The sequence below is a fragment of the Tupaia chinensis genome, unplaced genomic scaffold (genome assembly GCF_000334495.1).
Source record: "Tupaia chinensis unplaced genomic scaffold, TupChi_1.0 Scaffold000094_1, whole genome shotgun sequence".
Classification (NCBI taxonomy): domain Eukaryota; kingdom Metazoa; phylum Chordata; class Mammalia; order Scandentia; family Tupaiidae; genus Tupaia; species Tupaia belangeri.
The window spans coordinates 3,092,997-3,120,388 of record NW_006159556.1 but is presented as its reverse complement, the minus strand read 5'-3'; the positions used below and the strand labels follow the sequence as shown (position 1 = coordinate 3,120,388).

At 46.9% G+C, this 27,392-nt stretch overlaps 1 protein-coding gene and 1 pseudogene across 4 annotated transcripts in view; one reads left to right on the top strand and one right to left on the bottom strand.

Moving 5' to 3' along the window:
- ABCG2 (ATP binding cassette subfamily G member 2 (JR blood group)) overlaps positions 1-27,392 on the bottom strand; it is a 96,950-nt gene that overhangs the window by 31,663 nt on the left and 37,895 nt on the right. For 3 of the 4 annotated variants that reach the window (XM_027769860.1, XM_014585821.2, XM_006143253.3), the window contains exons 2-4: positions 17,141-17,328; positions 9,983-10,207; positions 484-543 (exon numbers count right to left, since the gene is read on the bottom strand). In XM_027769860.1, the coding sequence (XP_027625661.1) occupies positions 484-543; positions 9,983-10,188 (266 nt within the window). In that variant the 5' untranslated portion in view covers positions 10,189-10,207; positions 17,141-17,328. Of the gene's footprint in view, positions 1-483; positions 544-9,982; positions 10,208-17,140; positions 17,329-27,129; positions 27,299-27,392 lie in introns of those variants that run through there. The other variant, XM_006143251.3, reaches the window with a different exon arrangement.
- On the top strand, positions 9,003-9,499 carry LOC106734329 (60S ribosomal protein L36 pseudogene; annotated as a pseudogene).

Sequence of the window (27,392 nt, the reverse complement as noted above, 5' to 3'; positions counted from 1 at the left end):
CATGCGCTCGCCAGACAGACAGAGAGAGACAGAGACAGAAAGCGAGAAATCACCCCCCATGGGGGATGGCCACGCCGCAATCCCTTCTCCTCTATTCTCCTCTAGGGATCTTGAGCACGCATGCACACGCACCCAGCGTGGGTTTTAAGCCACCGGGTCCGGGACGCGAACCGCGGTCGACTACATGGGAGTCCAGTGACAGCCATTATGCTAACTGCTGGTTCCCCAACGTCCGACTTTTAATATTATGCCCTTTCTCTCCCTCCCCATTAGCTTATAACATGGCCAGCTGCTATGCGCCAATCAGCTTATCATGTCCTAGTACTGAGGTCCCTGAGACAGAACCACAGGCTAGCACGACCACACGTTCCCCAGAGCAGCTAGAAGCTGACCAGAGCTGAACAGTCAATGCACAAAAAAAATCCCTGCTCCAAGGCATACCAACACCGCACAGAAAAGGCGGACTTATACTGGAATACTCACGAAGATTTGCCTCCACCTGTGGGTCCCAGAATGGCATTGAGGCCGGGTTTCATGATCCCACTGCAAATACAAAAACATCCAGGCTTACTGCTCTTCTACTGTAAACAGTGTCCTGTTCATTTAGGCTCTGCACTGAATACTCTCACAGAAGAATAATAAAATTACAAAGTGAAGACTAGTATAAGTGAAGATATACATGAAGTTGCTTTACGTGGGCTTCAAAGTGTAAAAATCAGGACCAGCAGTTGGGGCAATGGCTACGTCACTGGACTCCCATGGCGCTGTTCACGGTTTGAGTCCCGGACCCAGTGGCATAAAACTCATGCCGCGTATATGAGCATGTGTGCCCAAGATCCCGAGAGGAGAATGGTGGAGAAGGGATGGTGGTGTGGTCATCACCCCCGGGGGATGATTTCTCGCTTGCTGTCTCTCTGTCTCTCTTTCTGTTGAGCACACATGCTGTATAGCAAAAACCTCTCAAAAACAAAAAAAGTGTAAAAATCAAATAACAGCTTAAGACAACGTAGACTCATTCCTCAATCACTGGCGGGTATTTCTGTAGCACGGGCATTCTGCAACCGCAATCAAGAGGACCACTGTTGATTAGAACCACTCTGTTTTAAGTGTGGAGTAAAACATCCTTAGTCCCTAATCTATGCAAATTGTACAAAAGGGCTAAGGAACAACATCTAGTCCCTCCCATCATCCAGGAAAAAAAGAAAAACAAAACAAAACAAAAAAAGCACTCCCTTGGGAACCAGCAGTTAGCATAATGGCTATGTCAACCGAGGTTCATGTCCCAGACCCAGAGGAAAACAAAGCAAAACAAAAAAAGCCCTCCCTGTATCATCAGGATGCAAGTTACAGTCACAATGCGTCCTCTCTTACAGCAGGGCCAGCCTGGCTAATGCTGACAGCTGTCCTTTAAACATCCTCTCTTACAGGGCTGGCCTGGCTAATGCTGACAGCTGTCCTTTAAACTGTCACAAAGGCCAGTCCATGGTGTGGTGGTTCAGGTGGATGCATCCCATACGGACGAGCAGACGGTTCAACTCCCAGAAGCAGAGACCTGAGGAATACGCCGTGCTTCAGTATAAGTTCCCAACATCCCCAAGGAGGGAACGATGCAAGGATTTCTCTCTTTCTGGCAAGGACATATACCCTCTCTGGCAAAAAGTAAAAATAAAAAAACTATTGCCACGATGTTTAAAATTACTGAGGTCGGTAGGTGGTGTGATGCTTAGACGCTGGACTCACACATAGCTGTCCACCATTTGAGTCCAAGACCTGGTGGCCTGCTTTCTCTCTCTCTTCCTCTCTCTCCATCTTGCTCTGGTCAAATTGAAATAATAACAAATAAATGATTCTTAAAAAAAAAATTACTAAAAAGGAAAAAAAAAAAAACTATCGGTACAAGGTTAGCATATTCCTACTCTGAAAACCTGGAATCTGAAAGGCTCCAAAACCAAAAACCTTTTCTGAAGTCTGCTTTGTCCATGAGTCACACACACACACAGCACCTTCAACAAGGTCCTAATGCCATGTTCCAACCCCAGCTCCAGCCATTCCCCAATCGCAAGCAAGAGCATGCTCCATGTACTCAGGAGTTCTCTAAGCTCATCGTGTCTATGCAAATATTCCAAAATCTGAAAAAATTTCAAGAAACACTTATATTCTCCAGCATTTTGGATAAAGGATATACTCAATCTATACTCAGTTGTCAGCGTATTAAGAAAATTTACAGGAAATGAATATCAAGCCACTGACTATACAAAACTGTTCTGGGCAGTCCCATGTCTCTCTGAAGAGGACTGGTTGCAGACCTCCAAGAGACACTACAAGCCATAGTAGCTGGCCTCCAGGGGACACTGCAGTCTATAGTAGCTTAAGTCCCTTATACAAAATGGTGTATAGTATTTGCATGTAACGTGCACATCCTCATATATACTTTCAATCATTCCTATATCACCCCAAACCATGTAAATGATATGTAAATAATTGTTACACTGTATGTTTTTATTATTTTTCAAGTATATGTATTTTTTTAAAAGAGATTTTTGACTTAGAATGTATGCCCTGACAAGGAAAAGAGGGAACCAGGTCCAGGACTCAAACCATGGTTAGCCATGTGGAAGCCCAGAGACGTAACCATTAACACCATCTGCTGGCCCCAAGTACGTGTAGTTTTTTTTGGAGACAGAGATTTTTTACCATAGGGCATGTATGCTTGCCAAAGAGACAGAGACAGTATATGAGAAATCTCATCCCCCAGGAGGATAGTCATATGGCCATGCCACAATCCCTTCTCCTTCATTCTTCTCTCAGGATCTTAGGCACGCATGCACACATGCCCAGTGTGTTTTAAGCCACCGAGTCCAGGACTTGAACCATGGTCGACTACGTGTGAGTCCAGCAACGTAACCATTACACCATTTGCTGGTCCCAGTACACATATTTTTGACACACGGTCAGAAGAAACATGAATGCAGGACTCTCAGATCCCATGGGCTGTAGTGGTCTTCTCACTTCTAAATTCTAACAGACCAAGAAACAGTATCTTAAATAGAAATCCAAAGGCCTGAAGAAAGCACGTCGGAGGATTAAAAAGTAAACATCCCCCATTCTTATTTTTTTTTTTTTTGGAGAGGTTTTTGCTATAGGGCGCGTGCGCTCGCCAGACAGACAGAGACATAGAGACAGAAAGCGAGAAATCACCCCCCAGGGGGGATGGTCACGCCGCAATCCCTTCTCCTCCATTCTCCTCTCGGGATCTTGGGCACGCACGCACACGCGCCCGGCGTGAGATTTAAGCCACCGGGTCCAAGACGCGAACCACGGTCGACTACGTGGGAGTCCAGCGACATAGCCATTACGCTAACTGCTGGTTCCCAACATCACCCATTCTTAACTCTCCAGAAAAGGCCTAAGTCTACTTAGTAAAGCAAAACATAGACACTCAAGATCTGTCATTTTCTTCCTTGGTAAGAGTCAGATAAGTGAACCGGCAAACTTTGGAGACGGCACCTTGGAAGGGAACGTCCTATCAGGAAGTAGACATGTATGCACATAAGCATGTTCCTGTATGTTCCTAGAGGCTGCATGTACTTGTCAGAGGGGCAGAGAGGGGGTGAGAGGAGAAAGCACCACACCACCATGGGGAACAGGCATGCTGCAATCCCTTCTCCTCCATCTCTCCCTCTTCTCAGGGTTCTGGGCACACAAGTTCACGTGTCCTGTGTGTTTCTCAGGCTGCTGGAGGCCATGTGGCATCCCGCTGCTTTAACCACCAGGCCACAGAGCCAGCTCGGCATGTTTCAAACAAACTCAGTGACTGAGGGCAGCAAGTATTCAGATAGAATAGGAAGGTGGGAAAAGTCAGAGCAGTATTAACTATGCGGAGGTTCATGAAGATGGCAAATGATTCGTTTTTTCCCCAGAGTAACGGGGCAGGGTGACAGCAGTCACACTAGCATGCTGGAATGCAGGCCTGGCTCAGCCCTTTCACCAGGCTGGGTCTCCCTTTAGAAAGTTAAACTGGTAAGTGGAGGGGCTTGACAGGGAAGCAGTGGTAAAACACGATGCAGCTAGGCTGGTTTAACTGGGAGCTTCCGAGTTCATATCAAGACCTCCTGAGTACTCTCAGCACACAGTGGGCTGCACACAGTGGGGCTGGCTGAAGATGGGGGTGGATCGCAACATTGAGGCCCTGTGTGGGTGTGCTGCCTCTCTCTGTCTCTTGCTCATAGAAGAAATAAACTTTAAAAAGTTAGTAATTAGTCAAAATGTATTCCATAGAAAAAATAGTAAAAATGCAAATAGAATAGGCTATTTCGTTCTCAGATAACGATCACTACAGAGGCCGCTGCTGTGGTTACACAATTGCCGTTGAGTGACAAACGTAAAGATGCAGCCCTCAGCACTGGCCGCCTGTTGTACTTGAACTAGACTCTAGAGTGGCTGCGGGACGCTGGGATGAAACGTGGCTGTGGCTGGGAACCAGCAGTTAGTGTAATGGCTATGTCGCTGGACTCCCACGTAGTCGACAGCGGTTCGCGTCCCGGACCCGGTGGCTTAAAACTCACGCCGGGTGTGTGTGCGTGCATGCCCAAGATCCTGAGAGGAGAATGGAGAAGGGATTGTGGCGTGACCATCCCCTCTAGGGGGGTGATTTCTCACTTTTTGTCTCTATGTCTCTGTCTGTCTGGCGAGCGCACACGCCCTAAAGCAAAAAAAAACCTCTGAAAAAAACGTGGCTGTGGCTTTGCTTAGTCACTGAGGCACCTCTTACTGCGACGGCAGACAAGCAACAGGGACAGGGAGGGAAACAGGGCAAGCTGTGACACGGACATCCGTCGCTCTTCAGCGGCCTTCCCCCAGTGTAGACACGGGAGTGACTGGGTCAACCTTCATGGCACATTAATTTATCTATAGCACCTAGCAGTGTCTTCTGCATTCTCAAGTGACCATAAATAAGCTTCTTATGGGACCAGCAGATAGCATAATGTCTATGTCGCTGGACTTCCATGTAGTCAACCATGGTTTGAGTCCTGGACATGGTGGCTTAAACTCACGCCAGGCACGTGTGCGTGCGTGCCCAAGATCTCAAGAGGAGGATGAAGGAGAAGGGATTGCAGCGTGGCCATCCCCCACTGGGGGGTGATTTCTCACTTTCTGTCTGTCTCTACAAAAAATAAATAAATAAGCTTCTCTGGGCCAAGTTGGTGGCGTGGTGGTGAGGCAGCTGGGTCTCATGTGGCAGACTGTGGTTGAGACCCAGACCCACAGTATGAGAAACACGCTGGGCTCAGGGCGTCACTCTCCTAAGAGGAGAATGGAGAAGAGATTGCAGCATGGCCATGCCCCAGGAGTGCTTTCTCTGAAAAATGTTCTGTGCGATGATAAAAAGTCTTAAAAGTCCCAGAGTCTGACTTATTTTGACACTAAGCCCTAGCCTTAGAGGCGACGATAACGCACAGTGACAAATAATGAGAGTTCCAAGGGGGAGCCGCGGCTAGCCCGGCCTCACGTGTTCAGTGTAACTAGATCACGTGCCTCCTGTGTATCTACCAGATACTCTTCTAGGACACGGGATCGAGCTGAGACCCTCCTGCAGTTTGGATTCTAGTCCAGGGGTCAGCACACTGCAGCTGGTCACCTGTGTCCATAAACCCTGGGACTAGAATGGAACTCAGCCCACTCCTTCAAGACCACCAATGGCGCCTTTCCCAGCAGTGGAGCAACACGGACAAGAAGCCCATAGAGTTGGAAGTAAGAGTCTGCTGACCCCTGTTCTAGACTCCAGCCTACACGCACCTGGTCTCCCCACCCCATCCTTCACCCTGTTACCCTTCCAAACCCGGTCCCCGCCCTGTTTACTGCTTTACAGTACCTGCGTGCAGAGAGGTCTCCCTCAGGGTGCTGTAAAAGCTTCCAGCCAGGACTGTGTCACACTGCCACCACCCCCAGGACCTTCCTCCGCCGCAGCAGCAGCAGTGGTCCACACCCACTGGACGCTGCATACGTGAGATCAAACCCACCTGAAGGATCTGCGCCACACCTGTTACAGCTCAGCAGCTGGCAGTCAACCCTCTGGCCTTGCTGGGTTTTTGCAGAGAGGTCAACGCCCTTCCCATTGTTTGCAGTATGCCCCCCTCTCATCACGCCTATAGAACTTCCTGTGCTCAATTTCCATGCCTTGACTCCCCAATTAAGAGTTAGGGGAGGGGCAAGCAGGTGGCACGGTGGTCAAAGTGCTGCACTCCCACATGGCTGACCATGGTGTAAGTACCAGACCCGGCAACTTGAAAATCACACCAAGTGTGTGCCTGTGTGTCCCAAATCCCAGGAGAATGGAGAAGGGGAGGGTGATTTCTCACTTTCTCTCTCACTGTCTTTTTCTACGTCTCTTGGGCCAGCACACAAGTCCTACGGCAAAAACGTAAAAAAAGGTAGGAGTTTCCATTGTGTCTTTCACTCCTCTCACAATACAACAATGCAATGGAAAGTGCTCTGGTTTCCTGAAACCAACACAAAATCTGAAGTGACCGACATTTGCAGGATTATGAAGTTTCACAAAAAAGCTTGCCCTGGGGCCGGCAAGTAGCTTGATGGATAAGGGCGCTGGACTCCCACATGGCCGGCGCTGGACTCCCGCATGGGCAACCCCAGTTCGAGCCCCGGACCTGGTGGCTTGCTTTCTCACTTTCTGTCTCTCTCTCACTCTGCCCTTCTCTGGTCAAGTTAAAATAAATAAATAAATAAAATTAAGTAAAATGATTCTTTAAAAAAAAAAAAAAGCTTGCCTGCTTTTCAGAAATCCATTCTATCTGGGCATACAGCGAAAGGAAAGAGCTTTGCATCCGCATGTTTCTTTTTGGTTTTTTGGAGAGGTTTTCGCTATAGGGCACGTGCGCTTGCCAGACAGACAGAGAGAGACATAGAGACAGAAAGTGAGAAATCACCCCCCAGGGGGGATGGTCACGCCGCAATCCCTTCTCCTCCATTCTCCTCTCGAAATCCATTCTATCTGGGCATACAGCGAAAGGAAAGAGCTTTGCATCCGCATGTTTCTTTTTGGTTTTTTGGAGAGGTTTTCGCTATAGGGCACGTGCGCTTGCCAGACAGACAGAGAGAGACATAGAGACAGAAAGTGAGAAATCACCCCCCAGGGGGGATGGTCACGCCGCAATCCCTTCTCCTCCATTCTCCTCTCGGGATCTTGGGCACGCACGCACACACGCCCGGCGTGAGTTTTAAGCCACCAGGTCCGGGACACGAACCGCGGTCAACTACGTGGGAGTCCAGCGACATAGCCATTACGCTGACTGCTGGTTCCCCCGCACGTTTCTTATTATCTTCATCACGGTTTCTTAGCTAAGTGGAGACAGGGAGGTGGGGACACGAAGCAGCCATGACAAGAGGTACTGCTAAATGGAGAAGGTGGAATCCTGCAGAGCGGCTCACACCACGGGCCCTATCAAGCCTCAAATCCCGGGTCTTTCTCTCCCACACCCCCCCACCAGCTTCTCCTCCCTATCTTGTCATTACCCAGCTCTCTGAGGGGAGGAGCTGCCTGCTAGTAACGAGAAGGACCACAGTCTCTCATCCTAAAGAAAGCATGAGAAGCATCTGATTCCTCATAGGTCTGCGGCCACACCTGGCCAGTGGGACCTTTCATAGCCACCCCTCCAGCCTGGGTTGGTGGGGAAGGTCGATAGCTTTGTGCAGGGGTAAATACTCTCCCAATTAGCAAAACAACACAGGTCATGCTAACCTGAGCAATCCCAAACTCACACGCTGCGCTACTGGAGGGGAAGAGTTGGCCTCATTCTCTAGATATTAGGAAAAAATATAGGGCCAGAGCCAGCAGGTGGCATGGTGCTTCAGGGCACTGGACTCCCTCATTGCCTATCACAATCACAGTTCGAGTCCCGGACCTGATGGCTTGCTTTCTCTCTTTCACTCTTTCTCTTGCTCTCGCTCTGTCCCTCTCTGGTCAAATTAGAATTAATTAATTAATTTAGAAAAAGAAAAAAATACGGGGCCAGGAGATAGCACAGAGTTTAAGGCACTCGATCCCACAAGGCTGACTCCACAGTTCCAAGTCCTGGACCCAGTCACTTGAAAAACATACCAGACACCTGTGTGTGCATGCCAAAATCCCAAAAGGAGAACAGAGAAGGGACTGCACCTTGGCCATCACCCTGAGGGGGATGATTTCTCATTGTTCCTCTCTCTCTCCCCAGTGGGGTACACACCTTATAGCAAATTAAAAAGAAAGAAAATCTATCAGGCATGTGTGCATGTGTACCAATATAATATAAACTGTTAATGATTATACACTACTATAAAAGTAGTCACGCATTTAAAACAGATGTATTTTAAAAACTAGGCTGGCCCGCTAGTGTAGCAGTTAATAGTTATGCGTCAGAAGCCTGCTCCCACGTGGCCAACCATGGTTCAAATCTAGCCCCAGAAGCTTGAAAAACACTCTGGGTATGTCTGCACGCCCAGGATCGCAATGGAATGGAGAAATGAAGGAAAAAGGATTGCGGCGTGACTGCACCCCAGTGGAGGGCGCTTTTCTCCCTCTCTTCCTTGTGAGGGCATCCTCCGACAATTTTCCCCCCCAGGGCTTGTGCATCCACCACAGAGAGGGGGACAAAGAGAGGACAGTGAGCAATCAGCCCCCAGAAGGATGGCCACACAATCCTTTCTCCTCCTGGTACTCTGGGCACGCATACACATGTGCTCAGTGTGGTTTTCAAGCCACCTAGTCTGGGACTCACACCACCATCAGCCACGTGGAAGTCCAGCACCTTTACCACCATGACACCTGCTGCCCTGGCATTTAAAAAAAAAAAAAAAAAAAAAAAAAAAAAAAAAAAAAAAAAAAAAGACAAGGAAAAGAGGAAGAGAGAAACAAAGTACTTTCACAATATACGCATGGAAAAAATGCCCGACTCAGAATGTCCATCAGCAGGCTTTCTTCACACACTAGAAAACTGAAGCTCAGGTCCCGCGCGGCGCTGGCCCTTCTGCCTCAGTAGTCACTGGAGAGCCGCAGCCATGGCTCTGCGGTACCCCATGGCCGTGGGCCTCAACAAGGGCCACAAAGTGACCAAGAACGTGAGCAAGCCGAGGCACAGCCGCCGCCGTGGGCGCCTCACCAAGCACACCAAGTTCGTGCGCGAAATGATCCGGGAGGTGCGCGGCTTCGCCCCCTACGGGCGGCGCGCCATGGAGCTGCTCAAGGTGTCCAAGGACAAGCGCGCGCTCAAGTTCATCAAGAAGCGGGTGGGCACGCACATCCCTGCCAAGAGGAAGAGCGAGGAGCTGAGAAACGTGCTGGCCGCCATGCGCAAAGCATCTGCCAAGGACTGAGCCTGCCCCATGCCAATAAAGCCCACTTAGTCATGGGAAAAAAAAAAAAAAGCTCACAGGTCATAATGATATTCCCTGTGATTCATCTAGCCAGGTCTCTTGTCTCTTTCAATCAAACCAAAGGATTTATCCAGGAAAAAAAAAAAAAAAAACAAGTGACACATTCATTGATCGGTTTCTCAAATCCGAGCTAATGTGCATGGTAGAACCATCTTTAAAGTCTGGCAGTTCAGTTCTAGGACCAGCAGGTAGGATGGTGGTTAAGGCACTGGACTCCCACATGGCTGACAGCCGTTTGAGTCTCAGACCTGGTGACTTATTCTCTCACTTTTTCTCTGTCTCTCTCTGGTGGGCATAGGTGCCCTTTTGCAAAACTTAAAATTAATTAAATGAAATAAATTACAAAAGGGAAAAAATGTTGGGTAGTTCCTTGGAAGTTAAACATATACTTAGCGCATGAGCCAGTCGATCTCTAGCCAGAAGAAAGTGTGTCTGTATCTGTACACAAAGACTTGCCCACAGACGTGCGTACTCGCTCAACTGGTAGCAGACAAAACCTGTAAGTTCACTGCAGTTTGGTAAAGCTATCTGTTATTGGAAAAGCCCAGGAACATACTTGATATTCGATAGTATTTCTTTTTCAACTGTTTTCCGATTAAACAGAAAGCCGCTCTTCACTTTCACTCGGTAACAGACATTGTGGAAACTCAGCACAGCTCCTTCAGCCGTGCTCTTCAGGTCGGCCGTCGTCATCCCGGGCAGGCCATTGGTGTTTCGTTGTGACATCGGGATAAAAACTTCGATGGCATTGGTGGAAGACATCTGGAGAGATTCCGCCCTTCTGTACAGGGAAAAACGATAATAATACGTTGATGGTCCAGGTAAATGAGATGGTCAATACCAGGTACTATATATTTAAAACAAGACCCTTGCAACTGCCCTGCAATGAGTAGTTTAATTCCTGCAGACTTCACTTAAAATAACTTCATTTCCAAGACCAGCCGATTTATCGCTGTGCTAAGAACAACCTTAGAACCTGCCTCAGGAGGAAGACAATTCTGAATGCATAAACTCCAATGAGATATCAAATAAATACCTAATAAATAAATGAACCCTAACAGAAAACAGGATGCGTTATGAAAAGTACTCGAAGTTGATACAGCTGGGGAAAGACGGGAAGCGGTTAGACTTGTCTGACTTGGAAAACATTTTGACACAAGTTCTAGGACAATTACACGATCATCATCATACTCCCTGAATTTTTTTTTTCATGTTTATGATGTTGTTACTACTAAAAAGGGCTTAGCCAAGCAGACAGGGACAGCAAAAAAGTCTCTGAATTTATAGCTACAGACTTTACATCTCTGCCCTGCACATTCAATCGGTAAATCCAAATACAGGCTGCAATGACATAACCATTTCCTCACTGAGCAGACACGATAAATATTTTCGTTATTCACAACAGAGCGTGTGCTCGGCACATTCCCCCTTCCTCCAAACCTCCAACCCACTCTTCCTCCTTGGGCATTCACACATGCACCATGCATGCTTCAGGCTGACCAGGCAGGGGATTCGAACAGCAAATGCCACATGGACCTAGCTTCACATAAGCACTGTGCATTGGCACTACACTATGGAGATGGCCCAATATGAAAGCTTAGGAAGATTTAAGATTAAATATGAAAATGATTTATGTAAGTCAAACCAGCAGTTAAGCACCTGAAGACTTTAAAAACAAAAATTAAGTATTAAACTTACAAAAATGAAGTTTAAAATGTTTCATTAAACAAGTTACAAAAGGCCCCTTAAGTAGATTTAGTTAGGGCCAGTCTGTGGCGTGGTGGTTAAAGAAACTGGATCCCACAGGGCCAACTGCACAGTTCCAGTCCCAGACCTGACAGCTTCAAAAACAAGCAGGGTGGGTGTGGGTGAGTACCCACAATCCTGAAAGGAAGGAGAAAGGGAGAGAAGGTATGATGGTATGGCCATGTCCCACGGCAGTGCTCGCTCCCTCTCCTTTGCTCTCTGCCTCTCTCTGGTAAGCACATGCCATCCTTTGGCAATTTCAAAAAAATAAATAAATAAAAATTAGAAGGACCAGCAGTTAGCATAATGACTATGTCACTGGACTCCCACGTAGTCAACCGTGGTTCGCATCCCGGACCTGGTGGCTTAAACTCACGCTGGGCACGTGTGCATGCGTGCCCAAGATCCCGAGAGAATAGAGGAGAAGGGATTGTGGCATGGCCATCACTCCTAGGGGGTGATTTTCCCTTTCTGTCTCTCTGTCTTTCTGGCTAGCACACATGCCCTATAGCCAAAAAAAAAAATCAAAAAAAGGCCTCTTTTTTTTTTTTTTAAATTTGTTAAAGAAGAAAGGAAGAATGAGAAAGTATCCCCCATGAAGGATGGCCAGGCCTCTAAGCTGCTGGGTCCTTGAATCCCACTGCAGTACACCATGTGGGATCCTGCCAGCCCATACCCCTAATGCTTCTAAAATGCTGGGTCCTTGAATCCCACAGCAGTAGGCCATGTGGGATCCTGCCAGCCCATACCCCTAACAGCTTTGAGTTCCACATTTTTGTTTGACCTTGTATTCAATCTGGCTTTTTGCATACTAACCTGGCCTTTTTGTCAGCCTTATTTACATGCACCTAACACTGACCCTAGGCGAGTAGGTCAGTTTTTCCCTCTGACGTGGAGGCCTTCTGTTAGAGACCCCGTCACGTAAAGTCCTTATGGTCAGTGAGACACCACTGAGGTCTTTTAAAATCAGGAAAGACTTCTGACACTAGCGATATTTAAAAAATACACTGAAAATAAGGAAGTTCCAGAACTGAGTCCTGAGGCTCTATCTAAAACCATAATGATTAGGACGAACCCCCAAGAGATGATGTAACAGGACAAACGAAATGCCCGGCTTCCTTCATTTCCACACATTACAAGTCACTGGTCAATAATAATCTGTTTCTGGTGTGTAAAATGTCTACAAAAAAGGGATTCTCGGGAACCAGCAGTTAGCGTAATGGCTATGTCGCTGGATTCCCACGTAGTCGACCACGGTTCGTGTCCCGGACCCGGTGGCTAAAAACTCACGACGGGCGCGAGTGCATGCGTGCCCAAGATCCCGAGAGGAGAATGGAGGAGAAGGGATTGCAGCGTGACCATCCCCCCTGGGGGGTGATTTTTCGCTTTCTGTCTCTATGTCTCTCTCTGTCTGTCTGGCGAGCGCACGCGCCCTACAGTGAAAATCTCTCAAAAAAAAGGGATTCTCTTCTGCACTGCAGTTCAACGTAATGGTCAGACAAGACTGAAAAGTTCCTAGCTGTCCTCCCGCTTTCTTCAGCAACATACAAGGGAAATAAAAGAAGGGAGAAGTAGGAAGCGCCCCACTTCTATTACTGCTCCCCATAACTTGAAATGTGACTAATGTGACCATGAAACTTCTATTTCTTTTTTTTTAAAACTAGAGGACTTGTGCACTTGCCAGGGACAGTGAGAGTGAGAGCAAAAGAGGGAGAGCAAGAGAGAGAGAAAGCCCCCACCCTGTGGGGCATGGTTATGCAGAAATTCTTTCCATTTGTCCTTCCCATCAAGGTATTGGGTATGCACCCACTTGCACCCTGTATGTTCTTCAAGCCACTGCACTAAGGAGCCGGCCTGGGAAACAATATTTTTTTGAGAGAGATTTTTGCTATGGAGGTATGCGCTCTCCCAAGAGACAGAGACAGCAAGACAGAAAGCGAGAAGTCATGGGGTGGGGGGCATACCACCATTCCTTCTCCTCCATTCTCCTCTCAGGATCTTGGGCACGCATTTACATGTGCCTGGTATGAGTTTTAATCCACCAGGTTTGGAACTCAAACCACAGTCAACTAGGTAGGAATCCATCAATGTAACCATTACACCAACCGCTGGTCCCAGAAACAAATTTTTAAATTATTGATTAAACTTTACTTGGTATTGTTACTGAACTCAAATCAGGTTCACTGGCCCAAGCGCTATAAAACCAAGCGATAGGCACATGGTGTGATGAAAGGAAAGTACAGCTTTATTGCAAAGCGCAAAGCAAGGAGAGCGGGCAGCTCATGCTGCAAAGCCCCGGTCTCCCTGAGATGTTCCCCACATGCGTTTTTAAGGGTAAAATTAGGGACAGAGGTCCCAGGTGCATGATTGGGTCAAGAAGACATGACCATCTCCTGGGCATTCTTGGTGAGGCCTTAGATAATCAATTTCTCTTCAGGTGTCTGGAGCCCTTCAGTCTGGGGTCTTTGAGCTCACAGCCAGCAGTTTCCAGTCTACAAAACACCTTACATAGTGAAATGAAAACCTTATCTTTTCTTAAAGTGAGAGTTTCAGAAGTCAAATGGCCCTCACTCATGGTCCAGTGTTAGTCATTATCATAAGACTTACTTCTTACTCTGGGCCATTACAATGTAAATGGACCTTATATTTCAAGAACCTTAGGAAATACATTAGGGGGTCCTTGCTCTGTCTCAGTATTATTATTATTTAATTTGTTACAGGGTGTGTGCACTCACCACGGTTCAGTATTATTATTATTAATTTGTTACAGGGCGTGTGCACTCACCAAAGGGGGATAGGGGGTGGTGAGAAAACAAGCCACCAGGTTCAGGAACTGCTGTCAGCCATGTGCGACTCTGGTGACCCAACTACCACGCCACCTGCTGGCCCAGGAAACTAAATTTTTGATGTTCATTTCAATTCAGTTAAATTCAAATAGTCACATAATGGAACCCACTACATTGGAAAACACAGGTCTAGACTTGTTCCCATAAGATTTCTTTTCCCCTCCTGGGTAACACCTGTTACTTCCATAAGATTTCTTTTCCCCTCCTGGGTAACATTATACATAAAGCAATTTTATGAGCCATCTCTGTGGCTTAGGTTAGACCTCATGCATAAGGAGCCAGAGCCCACATGGCCAGCCAAGATACCACCCCAAAATAGGGGCCTCTGTGCCTGCCCAAAATCCTGATGGGAGGGAAGAATGGTGTAAAATTTAAATTTTAATTACATAGTGTCTCACATATTATATCATCTTTCTGGTTTAAAAAAGTCAGAAGGGGCCAGCCCATGGCATGGTAGTAAGGCAGGAGAAAACTAACAAATGGAAGTGGGTAGGGGGTTGGAACATCCTATGTGGTTAGATTTTCAAAAAAAATTTCAAGGCAAAATATTCCCTGCCCAACGTGAAGTAGGCAGGGGAACAGTGGGGGATGTCTAGCTGACGCCACATTTGATATTGCCAATGAGATAAATCAGTGAGTCCCACCACACTTGATAGAGCCAATAAGATGAACCCATGGGCCCAGCCACATTAGATCGAGCCAATGAGATGAGAACAATCCACAGCAATGATCAACCGACACGACCTAGATATAAAAATGGTAAGCTTTGGGGTTGGCAGGTGGCGTGGTAATTAAGGGCGCTGAACTCCCCACATGGCTGACCACGGTTCAAGTCCTAGACCTGGTGGCTTGCTTTTTTACTTTCTCTCATCAAACTGGAAAATAATAATAATAATAAAGTGAAATTAAAATAATTCTTTTTTTTTAATTTTTTAAACATTAGTATTTTTTTTAATGTATTTTAGACCAGAGATGGACAGGGGCGGGGAGAGAGAGAGAAAGCAAGTCGCCAGGTCTGGGACTCAAACTGCAGTCAGCCATGCGAGAGCCCAGTGCTCTCAACCACCACACCACTTGTTGGCCCCAAATTAAAATAATTCTTAAAAAAATAAAATAAAATAAAAATAGTAAGCCTCGCAGAATGCAACTGCCAGGCCCTTTTGAGCCACCACCCTTCCTGTCCGTGTAGGCCCACACCTACCTCTCAGGAGTGTAGACCTGCTTTTACTTAATAAACTACCTTTTCTTTTCACTACTGGCATGTTTGGTTCGATTCTTCGTCCCTAATGCCAAGAACATGGACATCACCGACGCCATTCCACAACATGGTGGTGAAGGCGGCTGGATCCCGCATGGCCAACTGTGCAGCTGCATTCAGGGCCCCGAGACTTCAAAGCCACACCAGGCATTGTAAGAGACAATAAAAACAGACAGGAGGGAGAAAGCGAGAAGAGACTGCTGTGACCAACCACCCCCACCATGGGGATGCTTTCTTTCTTTCTTCAACCCCATCTTCCCACCCCGTGAGTGCACGAGAACGCTGACAAATTTAAAAAAAAAAAAAGGAAAGAAAAAAAGAGTATGCACTAATACAACCAACCACAATCAAGATACAGGTTTATTTCTATCACGCCGGAAGAAATCCCCTCTCCTACTACAGATTCTGACAGCTAAGTAGTTCAACACCCCTTTGTCAACTTCATCTGAATCCTCTCTAGATAAACATGAATAAACCTAAAACTCCACATGATTATTTTTTCATTTTATATTCCCACAACATTTGCCAAGAATTTTCCCCAAGTTACTTTTTTAATCTGTGATAGAAAACCAGCCCAGGAAATATGTAGTCAAATTGCAAACCAAATAATTGTACAGAGCAAGAGTGCTGTGGCAGTGATTAAGACCAAAAGTGAAATTTTTGCGGGCGTTTTACCTCCAATTTTCATCATGTTATCTGCAACTCCGTCAGCAGTTTCCCTGCAGAAACTGAGATGTTCAGTTCCCAAGGCTGCCCATAAAACGCCAGGTAACCCTCCTAGACCGTATTGCCCTTAAGCCTTGCAGCCTTGGAGGAATTACTCAGTCTCCCTCCAAGCCCGCTAGGCTTATATAACTGGCAGGCACTAGAGCCTACAGGGCCAGAGACACGCCCCTACCATCAAGGAGATTACATATGAAAAGTGACAGTCAACACTGCTGAGAAGAAAAAGATAAAGGCAAAGGGAAGGGTGTGGAGGAAAGGCCATCCCCATCAGGCCATGGGGTGGCTATCCAAGCGAGTAGACCAAGTCCCATGGCTGGTCTACAAACAGCCCTGAGGCTAAAGAAGGAGGGAGGCCATAGCCCAGAAGGTCAGATCAGATGGACACTAGAGCCGGACCTGTCTCCAACCTGAACAGGATAAGAGCTTGGGCTTTCATTCTGAATTGAAAGTGTGTATAAAGGGATCACTCTAGGGGCCGGCAGGTGGCGTGGTGGTTAAGAGCCCTGGACTCCCACATGCTTGACAGCGGTTCAAGTCCTGGACCTGGCGCCTTGCTTTCTCACTTAACATCTTTCTCTTCCTCTCTGGTCAAATTAGAATGAATAAAGAAATATAAATAAAATTCTTAAAGAAAAAAAAAAAGGATCACTTGGGACCAGCAGTTGGCGTAATGGCTATGTTGCTGGACTCCCATGTAGTCGACTGCGGTTAGAGTCCCAGACTCGGTGGCTTAAACTCATGCCAGGTGTGTGTGCATGTGCCCCAAGATCCCCAGAGGAGAATGGAGGAGAAGGGATTGCGGCGTGGCACGGCGTGGCCATCCCCCCCTGTTGGGTGATTTCTCACTTTCTGTCTGTCTCTGTCTTTCTGGCAAGCGCACGTGCCCTATAGCAAAAACCTCTCCCCCCCAAAAAAAAGACAGTATCACTCTAATTCTGTAAGAGACCAGATAAGAGACCACTATAACAAGCCAAAAGCCAACATGGGGACACTGCACTGTCCCCCTCCTCCACAGCCCATGATGCCGTGAGTATCTCTCCGCATTGTTCTCCTACACACTCCCAGACAGACACGCTCCCAAACTATGAAAACAGAAACAGAACCAGGCTGGTAAGAAAAAGTGTGCTCAGGTACTTACCAGGGCTGCCAGGAATACACCGTCAATACACAGTCGACAGAGCTCTCGCCTCCGCCCCAGGCAGCTGCAGGGTGGCCGGTGGGAAGGTGCTGGCCTCCAGCAGGCAGGAGGCCCCTTCTTTCCAGACAGCTAACCAGCAGAGGGTTAGTGAGGACTTCGTAGTTACACTGGGTTCCAAAAAACCCTGCCTAAGTTTGGGAAGAACAAGGGCAAAGGGCAAGAGTAAATAATAATGGCTTTGCTTCAGGCTCACTGGAACCACAGAAAAATCCATTTACGTGCAAACAGGAAAGGACTGGAAGGCCAATATATCTAAATAAAAGTAGTCAAGGCCTGGGGCTGGGGCAGATAAGGAGCCCTGGGAGGGGTCTTCGCCCTTTCTCTCCTTCCTTCTCAAGGCACCAGGAGAGAAGTGATGAGAGCATTTTGGAATCCTGAGGCCCCCAAGGGGACTTTGCCAAGAGGATTTGGCAAAGGCCAAGCTGAGAAGAAAAAGATAAAGGCAAAGGGAAGGGTGTGGAGGGAGGCCATCCCCAGGAGGCTTTGGGGTAGAGCTCGAGCTGAGCCTCTCAGAACTCACCTGAAGCTACACCGCACTAGGTCCTTCTCCCCCCGTCTGAAACATATCTCCTACACTTTGGGTAGTACCCTGTCCCTCCCAGTTTCCAACCCAACACTCATCACCGCAACCAGCCACTGAGACTTATTACGAGAAGAAACTCAGAGGGGACAACAGCACCGTGAGTCAAAATCCGATAGAACTACCCTGCGACACACATACACCAAGGTGTAAAATAAATGCACGTGTAAATGCGCTCCACAGAATCCTAAAGGGTGTCCATGATTATGAAACCGAGCAAAGACCCCCTATTGTATTTCCTAAGGTTCTTGAAATATAAGATTATTTACATCTGTAATGGCCCAGAGTGAGGAGTAAGTCTTTAGACTTTGGTTATGATAATGACCAACATGGACCATGAGTGAGGGCCATTTGACCTCTAAACTCTGACTTAAAGGAAAAATAAGGTTTTCACTTCACTATGTAAGGTGTTTCGCAGGCTGGAAACTGCTGGCTGAGCTCAAAACCCCAGGCTAAAGGGCTCCAGAATCAGGAAGAGGAATTTGATTACCTAAGGCCTCACCAATCAAGAATGCCCAGGAGATGATCATGTCTTCTCTGAACCAATCACTGAACTGATCATGGGCCTGGGACCTCTGCCCCAATTTTGCTCTTAAAAACGCATGGGGTGGGGAAGGACCAGCAGTTGGCGTAATGGCTATGTCGCTGGACTCCCATGTGGTTGAGCGCAGTTCAAGTCCTGGACCCAGTGGGTTAAACTGGCGCTGGGCATGTATGTGTGCGTGCCCAAGGGGAGAATGGAGAAGGGATTGCAGGGTGGCCATCCCTCCAGGGGAGTGATTTCTCGCTTTCTGTCTCTGTCTTTCTGGCAAGTGCATGCAGCCCAGTATGTTTTCCAAGCTGCCAGGCTCAGGATTGGAACCACGTGGTCAGCCATGTGGAATCCAGCTACCTTAATCACAGGCCACGGGCTGACCCAATAGCATCGACTTTTAACTAAAAATTGCCTCACAGTCTGAAGCATGACTAGAGGACCACACACCCGTCCATTTCCTGCTATACTCCCACAAGTACACACTTCTGTGACCAGAGGTACTGGGGCTTCCCCACACCCCCAGCAGTTCTCCAGGGACACCTGTCAAGTGTCCTCTGAGCCAGTTCAGTCCTGCTGCGATCTCCAGTGAGATCCCAGCAGCTAAGGACTCAGTCCCCAAAGACAGCACCATCACCTTCTCTTCAAACACCAGTCCCAAAGAACGTGGTCACCGACAGTGTGGACGCCGGCTCTAACTAACCAGGATTCCCACGACCCCCATCTGGAGTTGGATTAACTTGCCAGCGCCACTCCGCAGCGCTGGGAAAGGTTTACCTGTGTACGACAGGTTTTATAAGGAACACAAATGAACAAATCAGACGAAGAGGAACACAGGGCCAGGTTTGCAAGGGTCCCCAGGGCAGGAGCTTCTGAGCCTGGGAAATGGGGGTGCCCACCCTCCTAGAAGCACACATCACCAGAATCTCATCGAATCTCATCAAATCTCACTGTCCAAGAGTCCTAACAGGCTTGGTGTACAGCCCCCAGTATCAGCCCCTTCCCAGAGATCATGAGTGGGGCTACCAGTTCCAAACCTCTAATCACTGCGAGGCCAGCCCCTCCCAAAGGCTACCTAGGGCCTCGCCCCCTTCAAAGACTACCTAGAACCTCACCCTAAACCACCTCAGGAGAATAAATTCAGGGGCAAGTAGAGGGGTTCATTGTGAATGACAGCTCTCAGGAAATTCCATGGATTTCTGGACCTTAGTGACAGGAATGGGGACAAAGATCAAATATATTTCATATTATACCACCATCAACATTATCTCCATGTTATGGAACAGAGATAAGGATCGTTAAAATTACAAACCCAAGTCAGATGGGAAGATTTGCGGAACCCAGAGCCAGGTCAGGTCCCGTAGATGTCCCTGGTCACGGCAGGGGCACCAAAACCCCCGGGTCCCGCCCCTCCTGCCACTGTGGTCCTTGACACGCCCTTCCTGCCATTGTGTTCCTTGACATTTATTAAGAACACTCGGGTACTAGAAGCACGTTCTTACTTATTCCAAGCAAGAAACACATCTCCGAATACTTGTCCTAAGAACAAGAAAGGTGCCCTCCCAGTGAACTTCCAACAGCATATCAACTTAATGTCCTAGACCTACGCTAACCAAAACAGCAGCCCCAAGACGCGTGGGACTTCAGAACACTTAAAATGTGGATACTCTGGGGGCCAGCAGGCGGGTGTGGTTCAGGTGCTGGACTCCCACATGGCCAATCATGGTTCGAGTTCTGGGCTGGAAAGCTTGGAACTCATGCCAGGGGCATGTGTGTGCATACCTAAAATCAAAAGAAGAGAGGACAAGAGATTGCAGCGTGGCCAACCTCCTTGGGGAGTGATGTCCCACCTTCCTTCTCTCTCTCTCTCTCTCTCTCTGGCAAGTGCATTTCCCCTATGGCAAAAACCTAAAAGAAAAAAAAAAAAAAGAGAGAGAGAGAAGGATAGTGAACTTTAATAGTTCAATAGTCTCTTTGTCTCCTATGGAGGGACATAATACGGAACTAGAATACCGACCTAAACAGCTATGAGTGACCCTGTGAGCTCTTGACTTCCTCATCTACTAAAACAGATGCCTGGAAAGCTTAGTGGAAGTATAAGAATGGGTGTTTAAAAAAAAGAAAAAAAGAAAAAAAACCTACAAGGGACAGCTGGCGGCATCATACGTAGTTAAGGCAGCCGGATCCCACGTGGTTGACTGCGGGATTTGAATCCTGACTCCGTGGCTTAGCAAAGCACACCTGGAGTGTGGGCAGACGTGCCCAAAATCCCAAAAAGAAAATTGGGGGGGGGGGGGCAGGTGGCGTGGTGGTGAAGGCACTGGATTCCCACACAGCTGATTGCAGTTTGAGTCCTGGACCCAGCAGCTCGCTTTCTCATTTCCTCTCTCTCTCTGGTTAGTGCATATGCCCTGTAGCAAACTTTAAAATAATAATAATAAAGAAAATGAATACTTTTTTTTTTTTTAAAGAGAAAATGGAGAAGGACTGCAGCAGTCATTCGCTCTGGGGGTGCTTTCTCACTTTCTCTCTCCCTCTCGCTTTTTCTCTCTGGCAAGCAAACACACCCTAATAGCAAATTTAAAAATAATAAGTTAACGATGCAGTGGTGCCCAGTGGCAGTGTGAACTGTGAAGAGTTCACAAGTTCCAGGAATGACTCAGGGTGATGAGGACAATTGATGGCAGAGTAGAACGTGAATTACACACTACAGTTCCAACAGCTTCCTTTGCAGGGAAAACTGATGCCAGCCAAACCTGTAAACAACTTTATGAGTCTTCGATGGCAGCTCATCCCAGCACGGACAGAGTCATAAAAAACTGTACAGCCCAGACCTCAGCAGTAGTAAAAAGCCTCCGAAAAGAGAGAAAAATAATTGAATCAGTTAACATTAAAGCAGCTTAGAAAAGAGCAGTTGAAATGGATGCAGTCAGAATTGAACGTGGAAGAAGTAGTAAATGACAAAAGCTGGAAGGTGTTTCATGAACGCTGCTGAATTCACTTTAAGCCTCCAAAGAATGAAGAAAGAAAAAAAGATATACATCAGGCAGGTGGCGTGGTAATTAAAGGTGTTGTATTCCCACATGGCCAGCTGCAGTTCGAGACCCAGGCCTGGCGGCTTTCTTTCTCTCTTTCCATCTCTCTTGCTCTCTTTTAGGTCAAGTTAAAAAATAATAATAGTAATAAAATAGAATTAAAGAGGGGCTGGCAGGTGGCGTGGGCTCCCACATGGTGAACTGTGGTTCAAATCCTGGACCTGGTGCTCTCTCTCTCTCTCTCTCTCTTGCTCTGTTCCTCTCCGATCAAATTAAAATAAATAAAGTAAAATAAAATAATTATTTAAAAATATAGAATTAGGAGATCAGCAGGTGGCATGGTGGTTAAGGCACTGGACACTCCCACATGGCTGATCATGGTTCTAGTCCCAGACCCTGTGTCTTGCTTTCTCACTTTCTCTCTCTCTCTCTCTGTCTCTCTCTGGTCAAATTAAAAATAAATTAATAAAAATATATAAAGAGAGAATTAAATAGTTCTTTTTAAAAAAGAAAGATACTTTTTTTAAAGGACCAGATCATCTCATAAGAGCTAAGCATGGCAGGCTTCCTAAGATTTCTGAGCCAACAATCCAAGACTTCTGGTCTATTTCAGCCCCACTTAGCCAAGACCTCAAATATAAGTAACTATCATGATTATGGAGAAATGAATGGCTTTTTTATACTGATTCTGTTAAAAGAAAAAAAAAAAAAAAAACTAAAAAGCCACGTTTTGTAACTAGTAAAATAATCTGGGGCCAGCAGATGGTGTAGCAGTTATGTCGCTGGACTCCCACAGGGTCGATCTTGGTTCAAGTCCCAGACCTGGTGGCTTGAAATTCACACTGGGCACGTGTGCATGCATGGCCAAGATCCCGGGAAAATAGAGGAGCAGGGTTGCAAGCAGCATGGCCATCCCCCCAGGAGGGTGATTTTTCACTTTCCTCTCACAGTCTCTGTCTCTGTCTCTCCCCACCCCACCCCTACACCCCACAAGCATAGGCACCTTAAGGCAAAAACCTCTAAAATTAAATAAATAAAAATAATAATATTTTTCTAGGGGAAAAAAAAAAAAGAATTGAACTTTTTGAGTCTCCCTGTGGATGCAGAATGACTGTAAAGGAATATCGGCTCTTTGGAAGGAGACCCGATTTGCAGAATTGTGTGACTGTATGAGAGAGGGTCTTTAAAAAGTTCCAGAAAACGTGTATTACGGGGCAACTCCATGGCCTAATACTTAAGGAAACTGTATCCCACTTGGCTTACCACACAGTTCAAAGAGTAGAGAAAAAGAGTAGGGACTATGGCATAACCATGGCCCATTCGGGGATGTTATCTCTCTTTCTCTTTCTGGTAAGTACATACACCTTCTGGCAAGTTTTTTTTAAAAAAAAAAAAAAAAAAAAAAAACAAGAAAGAAAATGTGGGCCAGCAAGTGGTGTGGTAGTTACGGGTGCTGGACTCCCACTCGGCCAACCGTGGTTCAAATCCTTGACCTGGTGGCTTGCTTTCTCACTTTCTCTCTCTCTCTCTCTCTCTCTCTCTTTCTCTCTCTCTCTCTCTCTCTCTATCCCTGTCCCTCTGTCCCTCTCTGCTCAAAATAAAATAAGTATATAAATAAATGTTAAATAAAATAACCATTTAACAAAAAGAAACCGTGTATCATGAAAAATATTGTGTGTAGATTTCAAAACTTTCCGCACCAAAATAAATTCACACTTTAATTCCATTTTTCTATGAATTTTTTGAAGTTCCCTCTATACTAACAACCAGAGCATTGTGCACTTAAAGCAGGTGAATTGCATAGTATGTGAATTATATCTCAATTATGCCACTATTGAAAGAAAAAAACTATGAGGCCAAAATAATCTACAGAATTATCAATTAGTTCACATCTTGAAGTAAACTAAGAACTCATTTTAGAGGACAAAGTTTAGTTTCCTGTAGACCTATATAACTATATAGATAGAATGGCCATTGGGGTTATTTAATTTTCTTTTCTTTTTTTTTTTTTTAAAGAGAGAGATTTCCGCTGTAGGGTGCATGTTCTCGCCAGAAAGTCGGAAAGTGAGAAATCACCCTCGCCCCCGGGGGGGATGGCCATGCCACAACCCCTTCTCCTCCATTCTCCTCTCCGGATTTTGAGCACACACGCACACGTACCTGGTGTGAGTTTCAAGCTTCCAGGTCTGGGACTCAAATAGCGGTCAGCCATGTGGGAGTCCAGCAATGTGACCATTACACCACCTGCTGATCCCAAGGGTTCTTTCATTTTCACTAAAACATCAAGCCTACCTCCCTACCATAGTACACAACATAAAATAAACCTTCCCACTTGATTTCATCTTCAAGTGCTGCAAAACCATCAATAATTTTTTGTTTGTTTGTTTTGTTTTGTTTTTGTTATTGTTTTATGAGCAGAGGGCACATATCCTGGCCAAAATGAGACAGACAGAAGTGGAGGGAGCTCAGTCAGGATGCTATCCCTTCTCCATTTCTCCATCCTTCTGGGATTTGAGGTACACAGGCATGCATGCCTGGTGTGTTTTTCAAGCCACTGGGGCTGGGATTTGAAGCACGTAGTTGTTCGTATGAGATCTGGTTCCCTTAACCACTAGGCCATAGGAGCAGCCCCGATCAACAACCTTTGACAGAAATATTTACAGAATATCTGAACTTGAAGTCCACTTACCCCGTTATACAATCTAAATTTAACCCTGAAAAGCCTTAGCCATCCAACAGTAGTACATGTGATCACTGGGTCTTAGCATCCAAGGGTTTCCTGCAACACTGACGAAAAGGAAAATTACAACCACAACCTGTCATGTTAGGAAATGCACTGAGAACGTGCACTATTTTTTATTTAATTTGCTAGTGGGTGTGCATGCTGACCAAAAGACAGGGGTGCAGGATGACAAGGGTCACTCTACAATCCCTTCCACTCCATCTTTCCTTTCAGGATTTGGGCACGCATGCACACATGCCCCCTGTGTTTCTCAAGACACCAGGTTTGGGACTCAAACCATGCAGTTGGCCCTGTAGGATCCAGCCACCTTAGAAGGCACACCACTGGCTGGCCCAGAACATACACTAGTGTATCACAGGATGGCACTGAGGAGTCACTCCCACTTCCATTCTAGGGGTCTCCTCTGCATCTTTATGGAGCACACACGTAAGACTTTACGCTCAGAACTAAATGCCAGGACAGGGAGGTTTCTCCATTATCCTTACTGAGCTGTGTGAGGGACACTCCCTTCTTATCATGGCCTCCAGAATACTGCACCTAACTACCTGCATGTCTGCCCGTGGCCTCTCTAACAAGCTCCCCTGCAGTGCTTTTCCACTCTAGGTTTCCATTTATAATTCTCACACTCCCTTTAAACGCTTCATGGGTGCTTAACAACAATATATGCAGAAAAACATTAGGGATGCATGTTTGAATGCCACCTTGATGCAAAACAATGTGCTTCCTAGGAAAACGCCTGCTGACTGCCTTGCCCAGGACTTGGAACAAAGATGCCCAAGAAACATTTGTTACTCTGAATGTGTATTTCTTTTTTCTGAAAACGGAAAAAGCTTTATAGTTCTAATAGGCAAGAAAGTAAAACCAGGCAGACGCCAGCTCCACACAGCACTGGTTAACGGAGCCAGATCCCACAAAGTCAGTGTATGTCCCTGAGGGTGGCTGGGCACCCAGGATCCTGACAGGATGGAGAAATGGAAGAAAAGGATTACGGTATGGCCACACCCCAGTGGGGCCCTTGAGAAAGAGAGAGGACACAGTGACCTGCTACAATATAAATAAACTAGCAAACAAGGCAATGTAATAGGTTTGGTTTTCCTTTCTTTTTTTGCCAGATTGCTTGTGCTTGCAGGAGAGATAAACATTGAGAAACCGCCCCCACAACCCATGGAGAATCTCTCTCCTCCAACTCTCCCTCCTGGGTTTTGGGAACACATACAGACACTGGGATTTTTTTTTTTTTTTTGAGAGGTTTTTTGCTATAGGGCGTGTGCTCACCAGAAAGAGAGAGACAGAGAGACAGAAAGTGAGAAATCACCCCCCAGGGGGGATGGCCACACCACAATTCCTTCTCCTCCATTCTCCTCTCGGGATCCTGGGCACGCACACACGCGCCCGGCGTGAGTTTAAGCCACCAGGTCCGGGACTCGAACCACAGTCAACTACATACAAGAATTTTAGCCATTACGCCAACTGCTGGTCCCAGACACTGGGTATGGTTTTTAGACCTCTAGGTCCAGGGCTTGACCCCACAGCAAGCCATGTGGCATTCAGGTGCCTGCACTCCCATCCCATGGGCTGCCCTTCCAGGTTTTGTTTTGTTTTGTTTTTTAAGAGAGATTTTTGCTACAGCACACGTGGGCTCACTGCAGAGACTGAGAGAGATAAAGAAATAAATCACTCCTGGAACCAGCAGTTAGCGTAATGGCTATGTCGCTGGACTCCCACGTAGTCGACCGCTGTTCGAGTCCCGGACCTGGTGGCTTAGACTCATGCCGGGTGCGTGTGTGTGCGTGCCCAAGATCCCAAGAGGAGAATGGAGAAGGGATTGCAGCGTGGCCATCCCCCCTGGGGGGTGATTTCTCGCTTTCTATCTCTCTGTCTCTCTCTGTCTGTCTAGCAAGCGCACTCGCCCTATAGCAAAAACCTCTGCAAAGAAAAAGAAATAAATCACTCCCCAGAGGGGATGGCCACCCGTTATCCCTTCTATTCCAATCTCCTCTTGGGATTTTGCGAATGCACACAAGATGGGTGTGCGTTTCAAGCCCTGGGGTCGGGGATTCCAACTGCAGTCAACCATGTGGGAAGTCAGAGTATTAACCACTATGCCACCTGCTGACCCCTCCCAGTATCTTTTTTAACTGGTAGAGTTACAATTTACTTTTGGGGGGACTTATATTTTTCTGTATCTGTTCAAATTTTTCAGTATTATTCTTTCATATGTATTGTAATAAACGGATTAGTGTTTAAGTTAATCATTAAAACGCTGGCATCCTTGGGGCTGGCAGGTGGAGTGGTGGTTAAGGCGTTCTACTCTCACATGGCCAAGCATGTGGTCTGAGTCCCAGACCTGGTGACTTGATTTCTCACTTTCTCTCTTTCTCTCTCTCTGTCTCTTTGGTCAAATTTAAAAATAATAATAATGGGACCAGCAGATGGCATAATGGTTACCCATCGCTGAATAGCCGACCGCGCTGCGAGTCCCGGATCCGGTGGCTTAAACTCACACTAGAGGCCTGTGCTTGCGTGCCCAAGATCCCGAGAGGAGAATGGAGGAGAAGGGGTTGCGGCGCGGACATCCCCCCTGGGGGGTGATTTCTCCCCTTCTGTCTCTCTGTCTCTCTGTCTTTCTGGCGAGAGCACGCGCCCTATAGCAAAAACATCTCCAAAAATAATAATAATAATAAAATAAAAATAATAACAAATAAAATTAAACAAATAATTCTCTTTAAGAAAAAAAATATCCAATTACAAATAAGAGCTCAGGTGACCCAAAATTTGTGAACGAACTCTATGCCTTGAACAGACAATATACTGGTCAATCGTTTAAAACTCTAATATTAACAAAGGTCTCCCTCGCCTGCAGCCACCTCCATGCTCCGTGGGTTTTTACGCTCCCGATATCAATTTTGGCTTCACACACTGGGGGGAAGGCAAGAGTCTTACCGAACAGGTCTTAGCACACTAGTCCCTGAATCAGTTGCCCCAAGCATCGAGTTCTGCAAAGCCGCCGTGAATCATCAGGTAGTAATTCATACTCACTTTCACAGGACCCTGCGAGAGGCTAAAACCCCGGCATCTCTCTCGGACGGTTTTCTCCTCTCTAACAGAGACGCAGAGACCTTCCCGGGCGCACGCTGGGCCCGCGCGGCTCCACGGAGAAGTGGCTCAGCCTAACCGTGGGCGGGTGTAGCCAAGGGTCGGTGCGCCGGGCCGAGAGCAAACAAGCCCTGATAAAGACGTCGGGGTGAGTCACCCGGCCTTCCACCCGAGTCACAGAGCGGCAGCTCCCGCTGCACCACGCC